General features: G+C 39.4%; 1 protein-coding gene across 1 annotated transcript in view; it reads right to left on the bottom strand.

Moving 5' to 3' along the window:
- Positions 1-25,722, bottom strand: part of SLC5A2 (solute carrier family 5 member 2) — a 520,185-nt gene that overhangs the window by 276,009 nt on the left and 218,454 nt on the right. The window contains exon 6 of the mRNA XM_053694827.1: positions 2,882-2,989. Within this exon, the coding sequence (XP_053550802.1) occupies positions 2,882-2,989 (108 nt within the window). The remainder of the gene's footprint in view (positions 1-2,881; positions 2,990-25,722) is intronic.

The following is a 25,722-nucleotide window of genomic DNA, read 5'->3' as shown; positions in this document are numbered from 1 at the left end:
AGATAAACAGTTAAATAAAAGTTCATAAATAAGGATTATATTCACTCTCTCTGGATTCTCCAGCCTTTCGTGTTCTTCTGTGTGTTCTCAAAGGAAAAGAAACAAAATACACAACATAGTGTAACTCTGTAACCACTTTCAGGAAAAATTATACTCTTGTTTACGAGTGATTAATCACATTTGTTGGAGCTTAAACCAAGCTCAGGGAAATGCACACACCCACTTTATACTGGTGGGTAAACAGTTACTCTCACGCAAATATGATAAAATATGATATTTATTAAAAATATAAAAAGCGTCACAAATGCACCACAAACACCTTTCACAGAAGACAAGTGAGCAATAATATATGCAGTATTACTCAGAAGAGCAGTCCAAGTCCTGGATGGAAGTGGATAGAGAGTCAGAAACTTAACCGCAGACCATCCACCCTGCGTTCCCAGTGGGAATCGCTCCTCCCCCAGGTGTATAAGCAAATGTAAAGACGCACTGGAGAGTCTATCATTAACAGTTCTGACGTACGTTTCGCTGGATCAGCTTTTTCAAGGATTCCTTGAAAAAGCTAATTCAGCGAAACGTACGTCGGAACTGTTAATGAAAGACTCTCCAGTGCGTCTTTACATTTGCTTATACACCTGGGGGAGGAGCGATTCCCACTGGGAACGCAGGGTGGATGGTCTGCGGTTAAGTTTCTGACTCTCTATCCACTTCCATCCAGGACTTGGACTGCTCTTCTGAGTAATACTGCATATATTATTGCTCACTTGTCCTCTGTGAAAGGTGTTTGTGGTGCATTTGTGATGCTTTTTATATTTTTAATAAATACCATATTTTATCATATTTGCGTGAGAGTAACGGTTTACCCACCAGTATAAAGTGGGTGTGCGCATTTCCCTGAGCTTGGTTTAAGCTCCAACAAATGTGAGTAATCACTCGTAAACAAGTGTATCATTTTTCCTGAAAGTGGTTACAGAGTTACACTATGTTGTGTATTTTGTTTCTTTTCCTTTGAGAACACACAGAAGAACACGAAAGACTTGAGAATCCAGAGAGAGCAAATATATCCTTATTTATAAACTTTTATTTAACTGTTTATCTATTTTATATTGTATGATTATACTATAACATTTATTTCACACTTATTTCTTTTGTACTATTTTGGTATATTTATGTTACACATAGACAGAGAGGCAGGAGAAAACATCAACCATTTGGCACAAGAACACAGGCACCCATAGACTGGGAGAGACAGGAGAACACATTGACCGTTTGGCACAAGTACACAGGCACCCATAGACTGGGAGAGGCAGGAGAACACATTGACTATTTGGCACAAGTACACAGGCACCCATAGACTGGGAGAGGCAGGAGAACACACTGACCATTTAGCACAAGTACACAGGCACCCATAGACTGGGAGAGACAGGAGAACATACTGACCATTTAGCACAAGTACACAGGCACCCATAGACTGGGAAAGGCAGGAGAACCAACTGACCATTTGGCACAAGTACACAGGCACCCACAGACTGGGAGAGGCAGGAGAACACACTGACCATTTGGCACAAGAACACAGGCACCCATAGACTGGGAGAGACAGGAGAACATGCTGACCGTTTGGTGGAAGTACACAGGCACCCATAGACAGAGAGGCAGGAGAACACACTGACTGTTTAGCACAAATACACAGGCACCCATTGACTGGGAGAGGCAGGAGAACACACTGAATGTTTAGCACAATTACACAGGAACCCACAGACTGGGAAAGGCAGGTGAACACACTGACCGTTTGGTGGACGTACACAGGCACCCATAGACCAGAAGAGGCAGGAGAACACACTGATCACTTAGCACAAGTACAGAGGCACCCATAGACTGGGAGAGGCAGGATAACATACTGACCGTTTGGCACAAGTACACAGGCACCCATAGACTGGGAGAGGCAGAACACACTGACCATTTGGTACAAGTACACAGGCACCCATAGACCAAAAGAGGCAAGAGAACACACTGATCCCTTAGCACAAGTACAAAGGCACCCATAGACTGGAAGAGGCATGAGAACACACTGACCGTTTGGCACAAGTACACAAGCACCCATAGACTGGGAGAGGCAGGAGAACACACTGACCATTTGGCACAAGTACACAGGCATCCATAGACTGGGAGAGGCTGGAGGACACACCAACCTTTTGCAAAAGTACACAGGCCCCGAAAGACTGGGATAGGCAGAACACACTGATTGCTTAGCACAAGTACACAGGCACCCATAGACTGGGAGAGGCAGGAGAACACACTGACCATTTGGCAAAGGTACACAGGCACCCATAGACTGGGAGAGGAAGGCGAAAACACTGACCATTTGGCAAAAGTACACAGGCACCCATAGACCAGAAGAGGCATGAGAACACACTGATCGCTTAGCACAAGTACACAGGCACCCACAGACTGGGAGAGGCAGGATAACATACTGATCATTTGGCACAAGTACACAGGCACCCATAGACCAGAAGAGGCATAAAAACACACTGATCGCTTAGCACAAGTACACAGGCATCCACAGACTGGGAGAGGCAGGATAACATACTGACCATTTGGCACAAGTACACAGGCACCTATAGACTGGGAGAGGAATGATTACACACTGACCATTTGGCACAAGTATACAGGCACCCATAGATCAGAAGAGGCAGGAGAACACACTGATCGCTTAGCACAAGTAAACAGGCACCCATAGACTGGGAGAGGAAGGAGAACACACTGACCATTTGGCACAAGTACACAGGCACCCATAGACTAGGAGAGGAAGGAGAACACATTGACCATCTGGTACAAGAACAAATGCACCCATAGACTGGGAGAGGCAGGAGAACACACTGACCATTTGGCATAAGTTGCACAACCAGCTTCGGATATGCGATGTTTGAGCATCCAATATCTGTGCCACATGCAGCCTGGCACTGTGATGGTAACACACAGGCAACTTCATCTGAAACACAACACGGGAAGCTCTGTAAGTTGGTGGGTACAGGATAAAGATATCTGTTATACAGCAGTGTATGTCATTTATAACAGAGTCTCCCACCCACAAGGCAAAACATGGCGATCCTTTGGAAAAAACATAATTTATGTAAGAACTTACCTGATAAATTCATTTCTTTCATATTAGCAAGAGTCCATGAGCTAGTGACGTATGGGATATACATTCCTACCAGGAGGGGCAAAGTTTCCCAAACCTTAAAATGCCTATAAATACACCCCTCACCACACCCACAAATCAGTTTAACGAATAGCCAAGAAGTGGGGTGATAAGAAAAAAGTGCGAAAGCATAAAAAATAAGGAATTGGAATAATTGTGCTTTATACAAAAAAATCATAACCACCACAAAAAAAGGGTGGGCCTCATGGACTCTTGCTAATATGAAAGAAATGAATTTATCAGGTAAGTTCTTACATAAATTATGTTTTCTTTCATGTAATTAGCAAGAGTCCATGAGCTAGTGACGTATGGGATAATGACTACCCAAGATGTGGATCTTTCCACGCAAGAGTCACTAGAGAGGGAGGGATAAAATAAAGACAGCCAATTCCTGCTGAAAATAATCCACACCCAAAATAAAGTTTAATGAAAACATAAGCAGAAGATTAAAACTGAAACCACTGCCTGAAGTACTTTTCTACCAAAAACTGCTTCAGAAGAAGAAAACACATCAAAATGGTAGAATTTAGTAAAAGTATGCAAAGAGGACCAAGTTGCTGCTTTGCAAATCTGATCAACCGAAGCTTCATTCCTAAACGCCCAGGAAGTAGAAACTGACCTAGTAGAATGAGCTGTAATCCTTCGAGGCGGAGTTTTACCCGACTCGACATAGGCATGATGAAATAAAGATTTCAACCAAGATACCAAAGAAATGGCAGAAGCTTTCTGGCCTTTTCTAGAACCGGAAAAGATGACAAATAGACTAGAAGTCTTTCGGAAAGACTTAGTAGCTTCAGCATAATAATACAAAGCTCTAACAGCATCCAAAGAATGCAATGATTTCTCCTTAGAATTCATAGGATTAGGACATAATGAAGGAACCACAATTTCTCTACTAATGTTGTTAGAATTCACAACCTTAGGTAAAAAATTCAAAAGAAGTTTGCAGCACCGCCTTATACTGATGAAAAATCAGAAAAGGAGACTCACAAGAAAGAGCAGATAATTCAGAGACTCTTCTGGCAGAAGAGATGGCCAAAAGAAACAAAACTTTCCAAGAAAGTAATTTAATGACCAAAGAATACATGGGTTCAAAAGGAGGAGCTTGAAGAGCCCCCAGAACCAAATTCAAACTCCAAGGAGGAGAAATTGACTTAATGACAGGTTTTATACGAACCAAAGCTTGTACAAAACAATGAATATCAGGAAGAATAGCAATCTTTCTGTGAAAAAGAACAGAAAGAGCAGAGATTTGTCCTTTCAAGGAACTTGCGGACAAACCTTTATCTAAACCATCCTGAAGAAACTGTAAAATTCTCGGTATTCAAAAAGAATGCCAAGAAAAATGATGAGAAAGACACTAAGAAATATAAGTCTTCCAGACTCTATAATATATCTCTCTAGATACAGATTTACGAGCCTGTCACATAGTATTAATCACAGAGTCAGAGAAACCTCTTTGACCAAGAATCAAGCGTTCAAACTCCATACCTTAAAATTTAAGGATTTGAGATCCTGATGGAAGAAAGGACCTTGCGACAGAAAGTCTGGTCTTAACGGAAGAGTCCACAGCTGGCAAGAGGCCATCCGGACAAGATCCGCATACCAAAACCTGTGAGGCCATGCTGGAGCTACCAGCAGGACAAACGAGAATTCCTTTAGAATCTTGGAGAATACTCTTGGAAGAAGAACTAGAGGCGGAACGACATAGGCAGGATGATACTTCCAAGGAAGTGATAATGCATCCACTGCCTCAGCCTGAGGATCCCGGGATCTGGACAGATACCAGGGAAGTTTCTTGTTTAGATGAGAAGCCATCAGATCTATTTCTGGGAGTTCCCACATTTGAACAATCTGAAGAAATACCTCTGGGTGAAGAGACCATTCGCCCGGATGCAACGTTTGGCGACTGAGATAATCCGCTTCCCAATTGTCTATACCTGGGATATGAACCGCAGAGATTAGACAGGAGCTGGATTCCGCCCAAACCAAAATTCGAGATACTTCTTTCATAGCCAGAGGACTGTGAGTCCCTCCTTGATGATTGATGTATGCCACAGTTGTGACATTGTCTATCTGAAAACAAATGAACAACTCTCTCTTCAGAAGAGGCCAAGACTGAAGAGCTCTGGAAATTGCACGGAGTTCCAAAATATTGATCAGTAATCTCACCTCCTGAGATTCCCAAACCCCTTGTGCCGTCAGAGACCCCCACACAGCTCCCCAACCTGTAAGACTTGCAGCTGTTGAGATTATAGTCCAGGTCGGAAGAACAAAGAAGCCCCCTGAACTAAACGATGGTGATCTGTCCACCACGTCAGAGAGTGTCGTATAATCGGTTTAAAGATATTAATTGAGATATCTTTGTGTAATCCCCGCACCATTGGTTCAGCATACAGAGCTGAAGAGGTCGCATGTGAAAACGAGCAAAGGAGATCGCATCCGATGCGGCAGTCATAAGACCTAAAATTTCCATGCATAAGGCTACCAAAGGGAATGATTGTGACTGAAGGTTTTGACAAGCTGATATCAATGTTAGACTTCTCTTGTCTGACAAAGACAGAGTCATAGACACTGAATCTATCTGGAAACCTAAAAAGGTTACCCTTGTCTGAGGAATCAATTAACTTTTTGGTAAATTGATCCTCCAACCATGATCTTGAAGAAACAACACAAGTCGATTCGTATGAGATTCTGCGAAAATGTGAAGACTGAGCAAGTACCAAGATATCGTCCAAAATAAGGAAATACCAAAACCCTGTTCTCTGATTACAGACAGAAGGGCACCGAGAACCTTTGAAAAAATTCTTGGAGCTGATGCTAGGCCAAACGGTAGAGCCACAAAACTGGTAATGCTTGTCTAAAAAGAGAATCTCAGAAACTAAAAGTGATCTGGATGAATCGGAATATGCAGATATGCATCCTGTAAATCTATTGTAGACATATAATGCCCTTGCTAAACAAAAGGCAGGATAGTCCTACAGTTACCATCTTGAATGTTGGTATCCTTACATAACGATTCAATATTGATAGATCCGGAACTGGTCTGAAGGAATTGACCTTCTTTGGTACAATGAAGAGATAGAATAAAACCCCAGCCCCTGTTCCAGAACTGGAACTGGCATAATTACTCCAGCCAACTCTAGATCTGAAACACATTTCAGAAATGCTGAGCCTTTGCTGGGTTTACTGGGACACGGGAAAGAAAAAAATCTCTTTGCAGGAGGCCTTAACTTGAAGCCAATTCTGTACCTTTCTGAAACAATGTTCTGAAACCAGAGATTGTGAACGGAATTGATCCAAATTTCTTTGAAGAAAACGTAATCTGCCCCATACCAGCTGAGCTGGAATGAGGGCCGCACCTTCATGGGTACTTAGGAGCTGGCTTTGGGTTTCTATAAGGCTTGGATATATTCCAAACTGGAAATGGTTTCCAAACTGATACCGCTCCTGAGGATGAAGGATCAGGCTTTTGTTCCTTGTTGTGAGGAAAGGAACGAAAACGATTATTAGACCTAAATTTACCTTAGATTTTTTATCCTTTGGTAAAAAAGTTCCCTTCCCTCCAGTAACAGTTGAGATAATAGAATCCAACTGAGAACCGAATAATTTATTACCCTGGAAAGAAAGGGATAGCAAAGTAGACTTAGAAGACATATCAGCATTCCAAGTTTTAAGCCATAAAGCTCTTCTAGCTAAAATAGCTAGAGACATATACCTGACATCAACTCTAATGATATCAAAGATGGTATCACAAATAAAATTATTAGCATGTTATAGAATAATAATAATGCTATAAAATTATGATCTGTTACTTGTTGCGCTAAAGCTTCTAACCAAAAAGTTGAAGCTGCAGCAACATCCTCTAAAAATATAGCAGGAGTAGAGACAGCCCCATTAACCTTAGGGATTTTGTCCCAAAAACTCTAATCTGTCAGATGGCACAGGATATAATTACTTAAAACGTTTTAGAAGGAGTAAATGAATTACCCAAATTATTCCATTCCCTGGAAATTACTTCAGAAATAGCATCAGGGAGAGAAAACACTTCTGGAATAACTACAGGAGATTTAAAAACCTTATTTAAACGTTTAGATTTAGTATCAAGAGGACCAGAATCCTCTATTTCTAATGCAATTAATACTTCTTTAAGTAAAGAACGAATAAATTCCATCTTGAACAAATACGAAGATTTATCAGCATCAACCTCTGAGACAGAAACCTCTGAACCAGAAGAACCATTATCAGTATCAGAATGATGATGTTCATTTAAAAATTCATCTGAAAAAAGAGAAGTTTTAAAAGACTTTTATGTATACTAGAAGGAGAAATAACAGACATAGCCTTCTTAATGGATTTAAAAATAAAATCTCTTATGTTATCAGGAACACTCTGAGAATTAGATGTTGACAGAACAGCAACAGGTAATGTAACAGTACTAAAGGAAATTTTATCTGCATTTATAAGTTTGTCATGACAATCAGTACAAACAACAGCTGGAGAAACAGATACCAAAAGTTTATAGCAGATACACTTAGCTTGGTAGCTCCAGCACCGGGCAGCGATTTTCCTGAAGTATCTTCTGACTCAGTTGCAACGTGGAACATCTTGCAATATGTAATAGAAAAAACAACATATAAAGCAAAATTGATCACATTCCTTAAATGACAGTTTCAGGAATGGGAAAAAAATGCCAGTGAACAAGCTTCTAGCAACCAGAAGCAATAAATAATGAGACTTAAATAATGTGGAGACAAAAATGACGCCCATATTTTTTAGCGCCAAATAAGACGCCCACATTATTTGGCGCCTAAATGCTTTTGGCACCAAAAATGACGCCACATCCGGAACGCCGACACTTTTGACGCAAAAAAACGTTAAAAAATGACGCAACTTCCGGCGACACGTATGACGCCGGAAACAGAAAAAAAATTTTGCGCCAAAAAAGTCTGCGCCAAGAATGACGCAATAAAATGAAGCATTTTCAGCCCCCGCGAGCCTAACAGCCCACAGGGAAAAAGTCAAATTTTTTTAAGGTAAGAAAAAATGATTGATTCAAATGCATTATCCCAAATATGAAACTGACTGTCTGAAAAATAAGGAATGTTGAACATTCTGAGTCAAGGCAAATAAATGTTTGAATACATATATTTAGAACTTTATAAAAAAGTGCCTAACCATAGCTTAGAGTGTCACAGAAAATAAGCTTACTTACTTACCCCAGGACACTCATCTACATGTTGTAGAAAGCCAAACCAGTATTGAAACGAAAATCAGCAGAGGTAATGGTATATATAAGAGTATATCGTCGATCTGAAAAGGGAGGTAAGAGATGAATCTCTACGACCGATAACAGAGAACCTATGAAATAGACCCCGTAGAAGGAGATCACTGCATTCAAATAGGCAATACTCTCTTCACATCCCTCTGACATTCACTGCACGCTGAGAGGAAAACCGGGCTCCAACCTGCTGCGGAGCGCATATCAACGTAGAATCTAGCACAAACTTACTTCACCACCTCCATAGGAGGCAAAGTTTGTAAAACTGAATTGTGGGTGTGGTGAGGGGTGTATTTATAGGCATTTTAATGTTTGGGAAACTTTGCCCCTCCTGGTAGGAATGTATATCCCATACGTCACTAGCTCATGGACTCTTGCTAATTACATGAAAGAAATATGACTCCTTGCAGCATGTGAATGTAAAAATACCAAACATACACAATTTCAATAAGGATCCAAAACTCATATCATATCTAAAGAGGAGTTACTGCAAACCTCATACAAATGCAATATCCACAAGCACTCTTATAAAAACAGAACCTTTATTGGAAGTCCAGGTTTATACAGAAAATATAATTTATGCTTACCTAATAAATTCTTTTTTTTTTTTGGTGGTGAGAGTCTACAATCCATTACTCCTAGGATTTACTCTTCCTTGCCACTAGGAAGCAAAGATTCCCAAACCCAAAGAGCTATATAAAACCCCTCCAATCTTACTGGTAAACTAGTCTAATGTATAGCCAAATAAAAAAGAGGTAGCTAAAGAAATAAGAGCAAAATAATAGGACCAGGTAAAAAAAAAAAACCACCACAAAAAATAAAACAGGGTGGGGTCTCGTGAACTCTCACCACCATGAAAGAATTTTTTTTATCATGCATTAATTATGTTTTCTTTCATATAGGTGGTGAGAGTCCATGATCCATTACTGTAAAGACATAGATTCACTCTATAATATTTGATATAAGTCAACGTTATTTTGAAAATATTGTTAGTGTGTCACGAAAGTAACTAACCACAAGGATTTTCCCAAGTTACAAATGTGACTTAATATAGCCGTAAGTGTATGAGCTGAAGTCAGGTTTGTTGTGACAACAGAAGGATATTACACGGCTTAAGGTAAATTACAGTTCATGCCTTTAGACTTTGTTACTTAATAAGTATTTACCCACTCGGTTCCTAGCTGGAATGGTCAGACACCGCTCATGCAATCCGTGTAACGGAGCTTTCCCAGCCTCTCTGAGAGGGGAGAGGCGCAGCATTGATGAGGCGGCCGTAGCTGATGACGTAGGCGCCTTTGCTGTTGTGTCGGCTGATAGCTGTGAAGCGGTTGCTGCAGGTGCTGAATGGCAGACAAGTAGGAAGGAATACTTCTGGAACTACCGTAAGTCTCTGGTAACTGAAGAGATCTAAGGCAAGAGGTTAGTTTAGATTCTTTAGAGAGTATCACAGGAAGTGACTGAAGTAAGGACACAGACTTCATTAATCCAGCAATGAAGCAAGGAAGGATGTGTCTTTTATAGGGAGGTGCTGGATTCTTAAAGGTATAGCGCAACAGTCAAAGTAAATGTGAATTCTCACATAACCCCCCCCCCCAAAGGAAACCACAGCGAGGTTTCAAGGACGAGGCCGGTCTGGATTCCTCCTATGAAATAAGGAAACAAGCCTAGGAGCCGAAAGGTTAGAAGCAGGCTCCCAAGAATCCTCCTCATAACCATAGCCCATCCAATGGACCAGGTAGAACAATTGACCACGAAGAAGACGGGAGTCAAGGATGCTATGGACTTGAAACTCCTCCTGGGAAACCATATCCGAAGAACTGGGTAGAACCTTGAGTGTAGGCACATCAGAGAGACAAGGTTTTACCAGAGAAATATGGAAGGTGGGATGTACCCTCAGTGTAGGTGGGAGTTCCAATGTAACCGTAACCGGGTTAGTAATGGAGGTAATGACAAAAGGTCCAAAAAAGTACGACCCAATTTCTTACAGGGGTAATGCAGTTTCAGGTTCTTGGTGGATAACCAAACTCGTTGACCCACCTTATATCGGGGACTATCTCAATGTCGTAGGTTGTGAAAAGAAAGCAAAGACAGGCGCAGCCCAATTCAAGAGTAGTATTCTTTAATTCAGTGTAAGAGCACACGTACAAATGGCTACTTACAAAATGCACAAATAAAAACTGCATATAAAGGTATCTTTACATCCAAACTGTGTTATAGTATAACATACAGCTATAAAACAAACTCTACGCGTTTCGTCTGAGAACGCCCAGACTTTCTCAAGAGATAAAAAATTAGAAGTGTTGCAAGCATGGTGCCTACCGGCTTTATAAAATGGACCATTAATTGCATGATTTATTACCAGCCAATCAAAGTGTGGTGAAACTGATTGGCAGGTGAGCATGTTAAGTAGGAAAAATGCTTTGCATTATTGTATGTCTGAAAAACATATAAAATTTGTTCAATGTAATCACCTTAAATGCAAAAATAAACGTTAAAATATAAACATAGATATGAAAATGGACAATGATGAACATGAATTGTACTGCATGTACAGACTATTCAAAAATGAGCTTTATGTTAAAAAACCTTGAATGTTAAACACTAGATAAATTTTTAAAAGCAATATGTAGTTGTATACATTAAAATTAAAAATCTGATGTTGTGTTTTTTAAAAAAATGTTTTTTAGTGAAACTACATGAAAGCTTGCAGGTCTAATTCTAAGTTTAGACCTGATGGTTGCATGGTGTTTAGTTGGTAAATCCACCATGATTCTCTGCGTCTGAGTGTTAGAAGCCTGTTTGGAAATTTGTTGGGGGGTATCCAGTCTATGACTTGGATTTTTAGGGATGCAGTATTTGAATTGTGATGTAGTTTAAAATGTTCTGGCACACTGTGTGTCATGAGGCCATTTTTTATATTATTGACATGTTCTCCCAGCCTCGTACGTATACTTCTTTTGGTTCTTCCTATGTAAATCAAATTGCAGCTACATTTCAGCAAGTAAACTACATAGGTGGTACTACAGTTGCTCTTATATTTTTGTTTGAATGTTATGTCTCCCCCTGAATTGGTAACCTTCCTATTTACATATTGGCACATGCCACATCTGGATACCCCGCATTTGTAGGTGCCGGGTTTTTGTTGTAACCAGTGTGTTTTATCCTTAATTATACCAGGTTTATTAGAATTACGCAATCTTGTGGGTGCTAAAATGTTTTTAAAATCCATATTTTTTCTGAAAGTTACCAATGGGTGATCTGGTAAAACATCACCCAGTATAGGATCTGCCTTTAACACACCCCAGTGTTTCTTTAGGATATTTTGTATTTCTCTAGAGCCCTGACTGTATGTTGTGATAAATCTGACATTGTTTGATGTGTTAGATTGTCTCCTTCGTTTAGACTTGTCAGTAGGAAGTAAAAGAGTTTTCCTGTCCATTAGAGAAACTTTAGTTTTAGCCTGTTCTAATAACTCAACTGAATAACCCTTTTCAATGAATCTAGAGTCTAGTAGAGCGCACTCTTGATTGTAATCGCTTATTTTGGTGCAGTTTCTCTTTACCCTTTGGTATTGCCCCAGGGGAATGTTAGTCTTCCATCTGGGTAAATGGCCACTACCTGCGTTAAGGAACCCATTCTTATCAGTTGGTTTTCTAAAATTCTTCACTGCTACCTTGTTTTGTTCATCGATATATAAAATTAAATCAAGAAACTCTATTTGTTTGGTATCTATTTTTGATGTAAATTGTTGATGTGTTCTATGAACTCCTTACATAGTGTTTCGCTTCCTCTCCAGATGATAATTACATCATCTATATACCGAAAATAACAAATTAGGTGACTGTGATAAGGGTTATTTGTCCAAATGCGATTGTTCTCAAAATGATGCATGTAGAGATTGGCATACGATGGGGCAAATGTGGTCCCCATCGCAGTGCCCTGTATCTGTCTATAAAACCGTTTGTCGAATGTGAAATAATTATGTGAAAGTATGAATTTAATGCCTGTTAAAATAAACTGAAGATGTTGATGGGGTGAGAAGTCTTCAATAAGTATTTCTTTAATAGCCTTGATTCCTTGGTCGTGCGGTATACAAGTGTATAGCGACGATACGTCGCAGGATACCCACAGAAAGTCATTCGACCAATCTAACCCTTCAAATGTGTTGATTGTGTGGATTGTGTCCCTGAGGTACGCCTTGGTAGATTGTACTACAGGCTGTAAGTAATGATCTATATATACAGATAGGTTATTGGTTAGTGATCCGATCCCAGAAATTATGGGTCTACCAGGTGGAGATATTAAGGTTTTATGCACCTTGGGAAGGTGATAAAACGTGGGTATGGTGGGGTGGTTTTCTGTTAAGAAATTGAATTCATCATTATTAAGTATGTTGTTATTTTTTGCTTCTTTCAAAATAATATTGAGTTCCTTTTTAAATTTAAGGGTGGGATCAAAGTTTAATTTTTTGTATGTGCTTTGGTCATTTAATATATTAAAAGCCTCTTTGAGATAATCTTCTCTGTTTTGTATCACCACCCCACCACCCTTGTCCGCTGCCCTGATAATGATATTATAATTGTTTTCTAAATCTTTAAGTGTTTTTCTTTCACTTATTGTTAAATTATCATTATATTTATGTATCCAATTGTCACCTTTCTTTTCCCAAAGTTTAGTGAGATCATCACATATAAGTTTATTAAAAGTATTTACAAATTGGCCTTGGGATGTGTAGGGGTAAAAACTAGATTTACGTTTAAAATCACTGTGTTTGATACTTTCCTCGAGATCATGTGTGCTAAGATCTAACAAATCTGATTGATTTTGAGTCAATGTATTAGTTAAAGTCACCCCCGTATCTAGTCGTAGGTTGTAGTACTTGCTTTGCGAGGCTTGGGCTTCAAGAATATGATCATTCACAGACAAGAAAATCTGAGAGATGTCGTTAACGGTGTCATTGACCTGAGGACATGGTGACTCAATCCTAGGGAGGAGATCCATACGAGGATGTAATCCATAGTTGATAAAGAAAGGGCTGAACCCAGTGGAAGCATTCACATGGTTGTTGTGTGCGAATTCTGCCAAGGGTAGGAAAGTCGCCCAAGTCTGTTGTTCTTGAGAACAGTAACATCGTAGATATTGTTCTATGGATTGATTCGCTCTCTCCGTTTGTCCATTTGACTGCGGGTGAAACGAGGTCGTGAGACACTGTTCCATATGAAGGGCTTTACAAAGATTTCTCCAGAATCTAGAAGTAAATTGTGAACCACGGTCACTAACAACAGATTTAGGTATACCATGTAGTCTAACAATTTCTTTCAAAAATAGGTCAGCTGTATGTTTCGAGGTTGGAAGTGCGGTTGTGGGAATAAAGTGAGTCATTTTCGAGAAGAGATCAGTGACAACAAATATAGTATTGAACCCGTTAGACCTGGGGAGGTCAACTATAAAATCCATTGAGACCTTTTCCCAAGGTTTTTGGGGAACTTGTAGTGGTTGTAAAAAACCACAAGGTCTTTGTTTAGCGTGTTTCGATGTAGCACAAATGGTACACGTAGATAGAAAGTTCTGTACAGATTTCCGCATCCCAGGCCACCAATAAGATCGTAGAAGCAATTCTGTAGTTTTATTAGTGCCCATGTGTCCTGCAAGGGGTGAATCATGAACTTGTCGTAGCACTAGTTGACGGTGGATGGGTGGTACATATAATTTTCCTTCCTTATAATATAACCCATTTGTATGTAGGGTAAGATCCCCCAGAGGTATTCCAGTATCAGATTGTTGTGCTTCCTGGATCTGAGATGTTAGGAATCCGATGAAACAATCTGGAGGAATTATAGTAGATGGAGGGTTTTCAGAGGTAATTCGAGTATGTTGTCGAGACAGAGCATCAGCCTTTCCATTTTTTTCCCCAGGCCTATAAGTGATGTTGTAACAAAATCTGGAGAAATAAAGGCTCCAACGGAGTTGTCTTGACGAAAGCGTTTTGTTTGTTTGCAAATATTGCAAGTTCTTGTGGTCGGTGAATATCACTATAGGGTGAATAGCTCCTTCCAAAAGGTGACGCCAATGGTCAAATGAGCTTTTAATAGCCAACAACTCCTTCTCCCCTACAGGATAATTTAGTTCAGCAGGTTTTAGGACTCTAGAAAAATAAGCAACAGGATGCAGGGGTTCCTTAAATGATGGTCGTTGGGATAGTATAGCCCCAATAGCGTATTCTGAAGCATCAACTTCTAACACGAATTGATGGTTCATATCAGGGAATCTAAGGATGGGTTCAGATGAAAATTTATCCTTCAGGAAATCGAATGCTTCTTGGGCTTGAGGTGTCCAGAGAAAAGTGGAGTTCATTTTGGTCAGGTCTGTGAGAGGTTTACATATAGCTGCAAACCCTGGAATAAACTTCCTATAAAAGTTGGAAAAGCCTAGGAAGCGCTGCACCTCCTTTTTAGAGGTAGGAACTGGCCAGTCAACAATGGCTTGTACTTTTCTCTTATCCATGGAGATGCCTTGTTCAGTAATTATATATCCCAAAAAAGAAATATTCTTTGTCTCAAAAATGCATTTTTCAGGTTTCGCATATAACCTATTCTGCGTCAATCGGGAGAGGACTTCCTTGACGTGAATTATGTGTTGTGTCAGATCAGCGGAATATATGAGAATGTCATCAAGATAAACTATAATAACATAATTTATGTAAGAACTTACCTGATAAATTCATTTCTTTCATATTAACAAGAGTCCATGAGCTAGTGACGTATGGGATATACATTCCTACCAGGAGGGGCAAAGTTTCCCAAACCTTAAAATGCCTATAAATACACCCCTCACCACACCCACAAATCAGTTTAACGAATAGCCAAGAAGTGGGGTGATAAGAAAAAAAGTGCGAAGCATATAAAATAAGGAATTGGAATAATTGTGCTTTATACAAAAAAATCATAACCACCACAAAAAAAGGGTGGGCCTCATGGACTCTTGTTAATATGAAAGAAATGAATTTATCAGGTAAGTTCTTACATAAATTATGTTTTCTTTCATGTAATTAACAAGAGTCCATGAGCTAGTGACGTATGGGATAATGACTACCCAAGATGTGGATCTTTCCACACAAGAGTCACTAGAGAGGGAGGGATAAAATAAAGACAGCCAATTCCTGCTGAAAATAATCCACACCCAAAATAAAGTTTAACGAAAAACATAAGCAGAAGATTCAAACTGAAACCGCTGCCTGAAGAACTTTTCTACCAAAAACTGCTTCAGAAGAAGAAAATACATCAAAATGGTAGAATTTAGAAAAAGTATGCAAAGAGGACCAAGTTGCTGCTTTGCAGATCTGGTCAACCGAAGCTTCATTCCTAAACGCCCAGGAAGTAGATACTGACCTAGTAGAATGAGCTGTAATTCTCTGAGGCGGAATTTTACCCGACTCAACATAGGCAAGATGAATTAAAGATTTCAACCAAGATGCCAAAGAAATGGCAGAAGCTTTCTGGCCTTTTCTAGAACCGGAAAAGATAACAAATAGACTAGAAGTCTTACGGAAAGATTTCGTAGCTTCAACATAATATTTCAAAGCTCTAACAACATCCAAAGAATGCAACGATTTCTCCTTAGAATTCTTAGGATTAGGACATAATGAAGGAACCACAATTTCTCTACTAATGTTGTTGGAATTCACAACTTTAGGTAAAAATTCAAAAGAAGTTCGCAACACCGCCTTATCCTGATGAAAAATCAGAAAAGGAGACTCGCAAGAAAGAGCAGATAATTCAGAAACTCTTCTAGCAGAAGAGATGGCCAAAAGGAACAAAACTTTCCAAGAAAGTAATTTAATGTCCAATGAATGCATAGGTTCAAACGGAGGAGCTTGAAGAGCTCCCAGAACCAAATTCAAACTCCAAGGAGGAGAAATTGACTTAATGACAGGTTTTATACGAACCAAAGCTTGTACAAAACAATGAATATCAGGAAGAATAGCAATCTTTCTGTGAAAAAGAACAGAAAGAGCGGAGATTTGTCCTTTCAAAGAACTTGCGGACAAACCCTTATCTAAACCATCCTGAAGAAACTGTAAAATTCTCGGTATTCTAAAAGAATGCCAAGAAAAATGATGAGAAAGACACCAAGAAATATAAGTCTTCCAGACTCTATAATATATCTCTCGAGATACAGATTTACGAGCCTGTAACATAGTATTAATCACGGAGTCAGAGAAACCTCTTTGACCAAGAATCAAGCGTTCAATCTCCATACCTTTAAATTTAAGGATTTCAGATCCTGATGGAAAAAAAGGACCTTGCGACAGAAGGTCTGGTCTTAACGGAAGAGTCCATGGTTGGCAAGATGCCATCCGGACAAGATCCGCATACCAAAACCTGTGAGGCCATGCCGGAGCTATTAGCAGAACAAACGAGCATTCCCTCAGAATCTTGGAGATTACTCTTGGAAGAAGAACTAGAGGCGGAAAGATATAGGCAGGATGATACTTCCAAGGAAGTGATAATGCATCCACTGCCTCCGCCTGAGGATCCCGGGATCTGGACAGATACCTGGGAAGTTTCTTGTTTAGATGAGAGGCCATCAGATCTATCTCTGGGAGCCCCCACATTTGAACAATCTGAAGAAAAACCTCTGGGTGAAGAGACCATTCGCCTGGATGCAACGTTTGGCGACTGAGATAATCCGCTTCCCAATTGTCTACACCTGGGATATGAACCGCAGAGATTAGACAGGAGCTGGATTCCGCCCAAACCAAAATTCGAGATACTTCTTTCATAGCCAGAGGACTGTGAGTCCCTCCTTGATGATTGATGTATGCCACAGTTGTGACATTGTCTGTCTGAAAACAAATGAACGATTCTCTCTTCAGAAGAGGCCAGAACTGAAGAGCTCTGAAAATTGCACGGAGTTCCAAGATATTGATCGGTAATCTCACCTCCTGAGATTCCCAAACTCCTTGTGCCGTCAGAGATCCCCACACAGCTCCCCAACCTGTGAGACTTGCATCTGTTGAAATTACAGTCCAGGTCGGAAGAACAAAAGAAGCCCCCTGAATTAAACGAAGGTGATCTGTCCACGTTAGAGAGTGTCGAACAATCGGTTTTAAAGATATTAATTGATATATCTTCGTGTAATCCCTGCACCATTGGTTCAGCATACAGAGCTGAAGAGGTCGCATGTGAAAACGAGCAAAGGGGATCGCGTCCGATGCAGCAGTCATAAGACCTAGAATTTCCATGCATAAGGCTACCGAAGGGAATGATTGAGACTGAAGGTTTCGACAAGCTGTAATCAATTTTAGACGTCTCTTGTCTGTTAAAGACAGAGTCATGGACACTGAATCTATCTGGAAACCCAGAAAGGTTACCCTTGTTTGAGGAATCAAAGAACTTTTTGGTAAATTGATCCTCCAACCATGATCTTGAAGAAACAACACAAGTCGATTCGTATGAGATTCTGCTAAATGTAAAGAGTGAGCAAGTACCAAGATATCGTCCAAATAAGGAAATACCACAATACCCTGTTCTCTGATTACAGACAGAAGGGCACCGAGAATCTTTGTGAAAATTCTTGGAGCTGTAGCAAGGCCAAACGGTAGAGCCACAAATTGGTAATGCTTGTCTAGAAAAGAGAATCTCAGGAACTGATAATGATCTGGATGAATTGGAATATGCAGATATGCATCCTGTAAATCTATTGTGGACATATAATTCCCTTGCTGAACAAAAGGCAATATAGTCCTTACAGTTACCATCTTGAACGTTGGTATCCTTACATAACGATTCAATAATTTTAGATCCAGAACTGGTCTGAAGGAATTCTCCTTCTTTGGTACAATGAAGAGATTTGAATAAAACCCCATCCCCTGTTCCGGAACTGGAACTGGCATAATTACTCCAGCCAACTCTAGATCTGAAACACAATTCAGAAATGCTTGAGCTTTCACTGGATTTACTGGGATACGGGAAAGAAAAAATCTCTTTGCAGGAGGTCTCATCTTGAAACCAATTCTGTACCCTTCTGAAACAATGTTCTGAATCCAAAGATTGTGAACAGAATTGATCCAAATTTCTTTGAAAAAACGTAACCTGCCCCCTACCAGCTGAACTGGAATGAGGGCCGTACCTTCATGTGAACTTAGAAGCAGGCTTTGCCTTTCTAGCAGGCTTGGATTTATTCCAGACTGGAGATGGTTTCCAAACTGAAACTGCTCCTGAGGACGAAGGATCAGGCTTTTGTTCTTTGTTGAAACGAAAGGAACGAAAACGATTGTTAGCCCTGTTTTTACCCTTAGATTTTTTATCCTGTGGTAAAAAAGTTCCTTTCCCACCAGTAACAGTTGAAATAATAGAATCCAACTGAGAACCAAATAATTTGTTTCCCTGGAAAGAAATGGAAAGTAGAGTTGATTTAGAAGCCATATCAGCATTCCAGGTTTTAAGCCATAAAGCTCTTCTGGCTAAGATAGCCAGAGACATAAACCTAACATCAACTCTAATAATATCAAAAATGGCATCACAGATAAAATTATTAGCATGCTGGAGAAGAATAATAATATCATGAGAATCACGATTTGTTACTTGTTGCGCTAGAGTTTCCAACCAAAAAGTTGAAGCTGCAGCAACATCAGCCAATGATGTAGCAGGTCTAAGAAGATTACCTGAACATAGATAAGCTTTTCTTAGAAAAGATTCAATTTTTCTATCTAAAGGATCTTTAAACGAGGTACCATCTGACGTAGGAATGGTAGTACGTTTAGCAAGGGTAGAAATAGCCCCATCAACTTTAGGGATTTTGTCCCAAAATTCTAACCTGTCAGGCGGAACAGGATATAATTGCTTAAAACGTTTAGAAGGAGTAAATGAATTACCCAATTTATCCCATTCCTTGGAAATTACTGCAGAAATAGCATTAGGAACAGGAAAGACTTCTGGAATAACCGCAGGAGCTTTAAAAACCTTATCCAAACGTATAGAATTAGTATCAAGAGGACTAGAATCCTCTATTTCTAAAGCAATTAGTACTTCTTTAAGTAAAGAGCGAATAAATTCCATCTTAAATAAATATGAAGATTTATCAGCATCAATCTCTGAGATAGAATCCTCTGAACCAGAAGAGTCCAAAGAATCAGAATGATGGTGTTCATTTAAAAATTCATCTGTAGAGAGAGAAGATTTAAAAGACTTTTTACGTTTACTAGAAGGAGAAATAACAGACAAAGCCTTCTTTATGGATTCAGAAACAAAATCTCTTATGTTATCAGGAACATTCTGCACCTTAAATGTTGAAGGAACTGCAACAGGCAATGGTACATCACTAAAGGAAATATTATCTGCTTTAACAAGTTTGTCATGACAATTATTACAAACAACAGCTGGAGGAATAGCTACCAAAAGTTTACAGCAGATACACTTAGCTTTGGTAGATCCAGCAGGCAGTGGTTTTCCTGTAGTATCTTCTGGCTCAGATGCAACGTGAGACATCTTGCAATATGTAAGAGAAAAAACAACATATAAAGCAAAATAGATCAAATTCCTTATAAGACAGTTTCAGGAATGGGAAAAAATGCCAAATATCAAGCTTCTAGCAACCAGAAGCAAATGAATAATGAGACTGAAATAATGTGGAGACAAAAGCGACGCCCATATTTTTTAGCGCCAAATAAGACGCCCACATTATTTGGCGCCTAAATGCTTTTGGCGCCAAAAATGACGCCACATCCGAACGCCGACATTTTTGGCGCAAAATAACGTCAAAAAATGACGCAACTTCCGGCGACACGTATGACGCTGGAAACGGAAAAGAATTTTTGCGCCAAAAAAGTCCGCGCCAAGAATGACGCAATAAAATGAAGCATTTTCAGCCCCCGCGAGCCTAACAGCCCACAGGGAAAAAAGTCAAATTTTTGAGGTAAGAAAAATATGATAATTCAATGCATAATCCCAAATATGAAACTGACTGTCTGAAAATAAGGAAAGTTGAACATTCTGAGTCAAGGCAAATAAATGTTTGAATACATATATTTAGAACTTTATAAATAAAGTGCCCAACCATAGCTTAGAGTGTCACAGAAAATAAGACTTACTTACCCCAGGACACTCATCTACATGTTTGTAGAAAGCCAAACCAGTACTGAAACGAGAATCAGTAGAGGTAATGGTAAATATAAGAGTATATCGTCGATCTGAAAAGGGAGGTAAGAGATGAATCTCTACGACCGATAACAGAGAGCGCATATCAACGTAGAATCTAGCACAAACTTACTTCACCACCTCCCTTGGAGGCAAAGTTTGTAAAACTGATTTGTGGGTGTGGTGAGGGGTGTATTTATAGGCATTTTAAGGTTTGGGAAACTTTGCCCCTCCTGGTAGGAATGTATATCCCATACGTCACTAGCTCATGGACTCTTGTTAATTACATGAAAGAAATACACATCCAGTATGTCTCTGAAAACGTCATTAATGAAACATTGGAATGTTGCTGGGGCATTGCACAGCCCGAATGGCATTACAGTATACTCATAGAGACCATATCTGGTCCTAAATGCTGTAAGCCATTCGTCTCCAGCTCTCATTCTGATTAGATTATAGGCGCCCCTAAGATCCAACTTGGTGAAAAATGAGGCTCCCCGCAATCTCTCTATCAGTTCTGGGATTAATGGAAGAGGATACCTATTTTTCTTAGTGCGCTTATTTAATTCCCTGTAATCTATGATAGGCCTGAGTGTACCATCCTTGTTGGTTACAAAAAACATGCCTGCACCAGCTGGAGATGTGCTAGGTCTTATGAAACCCTTTTTAAGGTTGTCATCTATATATGTTTTTAAATGTTCCAACTCAGGTTTAGATAAAGGGTACAGGTGCCCAAAGGAAATTGACACCCCAGGGAGCAGATCTATAGGGCAATCATAGGCCCTGTGGGGAGGAAGAGAGTCTGCTTCGGTTTTATCAAAAACATCTTTGTAATCTTGATATTGTGGAGGAATGATGTTGTCAGAGTTAGCTATAGATAGAAGGATTGAGTGGTTATGTGTTGGTTCTGTAGGGAATGTAATAGTGGAGTTTATCCAATCTATTTTAGGTTTATGGACATTTAACCATTTCATACCCAGGATCACATCAAACATAGGAGAAGTGATTACATCAAGAGATATCTGTTCGGTATTGATGTTGTCAGTGTTTAATTGTAGAGGAATGGTTTGATGTGTTAATGGACCACTTGATAACATACTACCATCAATAACTTTTACAGAGACTGGAATTTGCTTGGTGATTAAAGGTATTTTATTAGTTTTTACATAATTCACGTCAATGAAGTTTCCACAGGAGCCTGTATCAATTAGGGCTGTCGTCTGGATCTTGCAACATCCCCACTGTAGGAAGATAGGTATTGTTAAGTATGATGTAGAAATCAACTTTGAGAAAAAATTTATTTGAGGAATAACTTCCTTACCTAACTTTTGTTTAGCCAACTGTGGGCAATCTTTAACTTCATGCTTTGAAGAAGCACAGTATAGACATAGGTTTAAGTTTTTCCTTCTAGTCTTTTCTTGTAAGGACAGAGGTCCCTTAATAAACCCTATCTCCATTGGTTGTGGTAGATCCTTACCAGGAGGGGTTGAAGGCATAGGTACCCTTTTTACGACACCCAGTTTCTCTGACCGTCTCTCTCTTAGACGTCTGTCGATTGATATAGAAACCGTGTATAACTCCTCTAATGAGTCTGGTAAACCAATGCGAGATATTTCATCTTTCAGTTCTTCACTTAAACCCAGCCTAAACTGATTTTTGAGTGAGACTTCGTTCCACATTGAATCTCTAGCATGTATTTTAAACTGAGTTATATAGGTTTCCACCGCATTTTTGTGCTGTTTCAGAGCACGTAAACTATTCTCTGCTGAAATTTGTTTGAACTGATCATCGTAAAGGGTTGACATTTCGGCAAAGAAAGTCTCTAATGATCCCAAGATTGGGTCTTGTTTTTCAAAAAAGGTGTCAGCCCACGCCCGGGGCTCTCCCCTCAAGTAAGAAATTACTGTTAAGACTCTTATCTTTTCAGAAGCATAAGTCTTAGGTTTCAATTCAAACAAGAGCATGCATGAATTCTTAAATTCTCTAAATTGTGAGCGATTTCCAGAAAATTTCTCAGGAGTTGAGACAGCAGGCTCTGGAAGATGCTCAGTAGTACTTGGTTTAGCTGAAAGGGTTTCTCTGAGACAGGCTTTTAAAGCCTGGTTCTCTACCTGTAGTTCACGAAATGAATTAGCTAGTATGTCCACCCTGTCTGACAAACTTTTCAAATGATCTGCCATAGTATTTATATCCATTGTTTTATAAGGAGTGAAATAATTTTTTAACAAGACAAGAAAACTGGTAATCACAATCTGTTAATTCAAATCTTGTTATTACTTTAGGCTGGATTAATATGTAAAGACATAGATTCACTCTATAATATTTGATATAAGTCAACGTTATTTTGAAAATATTGTTAGTGTGTCACGAAAGTAACTAACCACAAGGATTTTCCCAAGTTACAAATGTGACTTAATATAGCCGTAAGTGTATCAGCTGAAGTCAGGTTTGTTGTGACAACAGAAGGATATTACACAGCTTAAGGTAAATTACAGTTCATGCCTTTAGACTTTGTTACTTAATAAGTATTTACCCACTCGGTTCCTAGCTGGAATGGTCAGACACCGCTCATGCAATCCGTGTAACGGAGCTTTCCCAGCCTCTCTGAGAGGGGAGAGGCGCAGCAGCGATGAGGCGGCCGTAGCTGATGACGTAGGCGCCTTTGCTGTTGTGTCGGCTGATAGCTGTGAATCGGTTGCTGCAGGTGCTGAATGGCAGACAAGTAGGAAGGAATACTTCTGGAACTACCGTAAGTCTCTGGTAACTGAAGAGATCTAAGGCAAGAGGTTAGTTTAGATTCTTTAGAGAGTATCACAGGAAGTGACTGAAGTAAGGACACAGACTTCATTAATCCAGCAATGAAGCAAGGAAGGATGTATCTTTTATAGGGAGGTGCTGGATTCTTAAAGGTATAGCGCAACAGTCAAAGTAAATGTGAATTCTCACAATTACTCCTTGGAACTAATACCCAAGCTGTGGCATCCACAAGTAATAAGACATTGGAGCGGGATAAAAAAAACATCTTTTTTCACAGAGAGTTTTATTAGGGTTGTTGATTTTGTTTCAAAGAATAAACAGGGTAGTTATTTAAATTTGAACTTAAAATTACCAACAGGCAAAATCAACATTTACGTGAAACAACTGCATGAAGGAATTTCATACCAAAGGCTGCCTCAGAAGAAGCAACAACATTAACATGGTAGAATTTAGTAAAAGTATGCAAAGGAGACCAAGTAGCTGCCTTGCAAATTTGGTCAACAGAAGCCTCATTCTTAACAGCCCAAGTAGTGGCAACTGATCTGGAAGAATGAGCAGTAATCTGTGTAGGTGGAGGCTGTCCCACCTTCAAGTAAGCTTTATGGATCAAAAGTTTCACCCAACAAGCTAAACAAACAGCAGAAGCTTTCTGCTCTTTCCTGAAACAAACTAGAAGTTTGTCGGAAATCCTTAGTGCATCAACAGAATACATCCAAGTAATGTTGAAGCCTCTTGGAAGAATTAGGACATATAAAAGGGACAATAATTACTCGACTTATAATATCTGAAGACACAACCTTAGGCAAAAACTCAAATTTAGTTCTCAAAAGAATCCTGATGAAAAATAAGATAAAAAAGATTACATGAAAGAGAAGATAATTCAGAAAATCTTCTAGCAGAAGAGATAGGCAAGAGAAACAAAATCTTCAATGTAAGAAGCTTAATTTCCATTGTATGCATAGGCTCAAAAGGAGTAGTCTGCAAAACTCACAATACCAAATTTAGATTCCAAGGAGGAGGAATTGGCTCAATAACAGGCTTAATTATTGCCTAAGCTTAAACAAAACCATGAATGTGAGGAAGATTAGAAATCTTTTTGTGGAAGAAAACTGAAAGAGCAGAAAACTGACCTTTCAAAGAACGGACTGATAAATACTCATCTAAGCCATTGTCATGAACTCCTCAGTTCCACCTTAACTTATGTTACTACATCTCACATACCACCTTAAGAATCAATTATCTGGCTCTCTTTTCCTTTAAAAGCTTTCCATTTCCCATACACCTTTGCTGGTTTATTGAAGGTTGATACCCACTCACTCTCCAGCCTTTCTTGTTACTTGTCTAAAACAGAGTATCACTTGTTCTGTGATTAGCTCTGTCTCCTTCAACTGAAGCTACTTCTCATCTAAAGCAGAAGTCACCTGTTGCAACTGCAGCACGCACGCCGCTCTAACAACTTCCAGCTTAACAGACACAGGCCGCAATCTGCAGAGAGGATCAGAGAAGCTGCACGCACACAGCTGCTAGAGCCAGGTTCCGTATACAAGTGTTAGCATTGCCGTTAAGACTGTGAACTTATCTTTACCGTATGGTGTAATGTTTAACAGCGCAGCAAGCTGATACAGTATTCTTAACACTGTTTACAAATCTTTACTGCAAGGTGTATTATTTAAAGGCCCAGCAAGCTGAAACAGTAAACTTAACACTGTGAACTTATCTTTACCAAAAGGTGTATTATTTAAAGGGCCAGCAAGCTGAAACAGTAAACTTAACACTGTTAACTTATCTTTACCGCAAGGTGTATTATTTAAAGGGCCAGCAAGCTGAAACATTATACTCCACACTGTGAACTTATCTTTACCACAAGGTGTATTATTTAAAGGGCCAGCAAGCTGAAACAGTAAACTTAACACTGTGAACTTATCTTTACCACAAGGTGTATTATTTAAAGGCCCAGCAAGCTGAAACAGTAAACTTAACACTGTGAACTTATCTTTACCACAAGGTGTATTATTTAAAGGCCCAGCAAGCTGAAACAGTAAACTTAACACTGTTAACTTATCTTTACCACAAGGTGTATTATTTAAAGGCCCAGCAAGCTGAAACAGTAAACTTAACACTGTGAACTTATCTTTACCACAAGGTGTATTATTTAAAGGCCCAGCAAGCTGAAACAGTAAACTTAACACTGTTAACTTATCTTTACCACAAGGTGTATTATTTAAAGGGCCAGCAAGCTGAAACATTATAATCCACACTGTGAACTTATCTTTACCGCAAGGTGTATTATTTAAAGGCCCAGCAAGCTGAAACAGTAAACTTAACACTGTGAACTTATCTTTACCACA

The sequence above is a fragment of the Bombina bombina genome, chromosome 11, assembly GCF_027579735.1.
Source record: "Bombina bombina isolate aBomBom1 chromosome 11, aBomBom1.pri, whole genome shotgun sequence".
NCBI classification, from domain to species: domain Eukaryota; kingdom Metazoa; phylum Chordata; class Amphibia; order Anura; family Bombinatoridae; genus Bombina; species Bombina bombina.
This window is presented reverse-complemented; position numbering and strand designations above follow the sequence as displayed.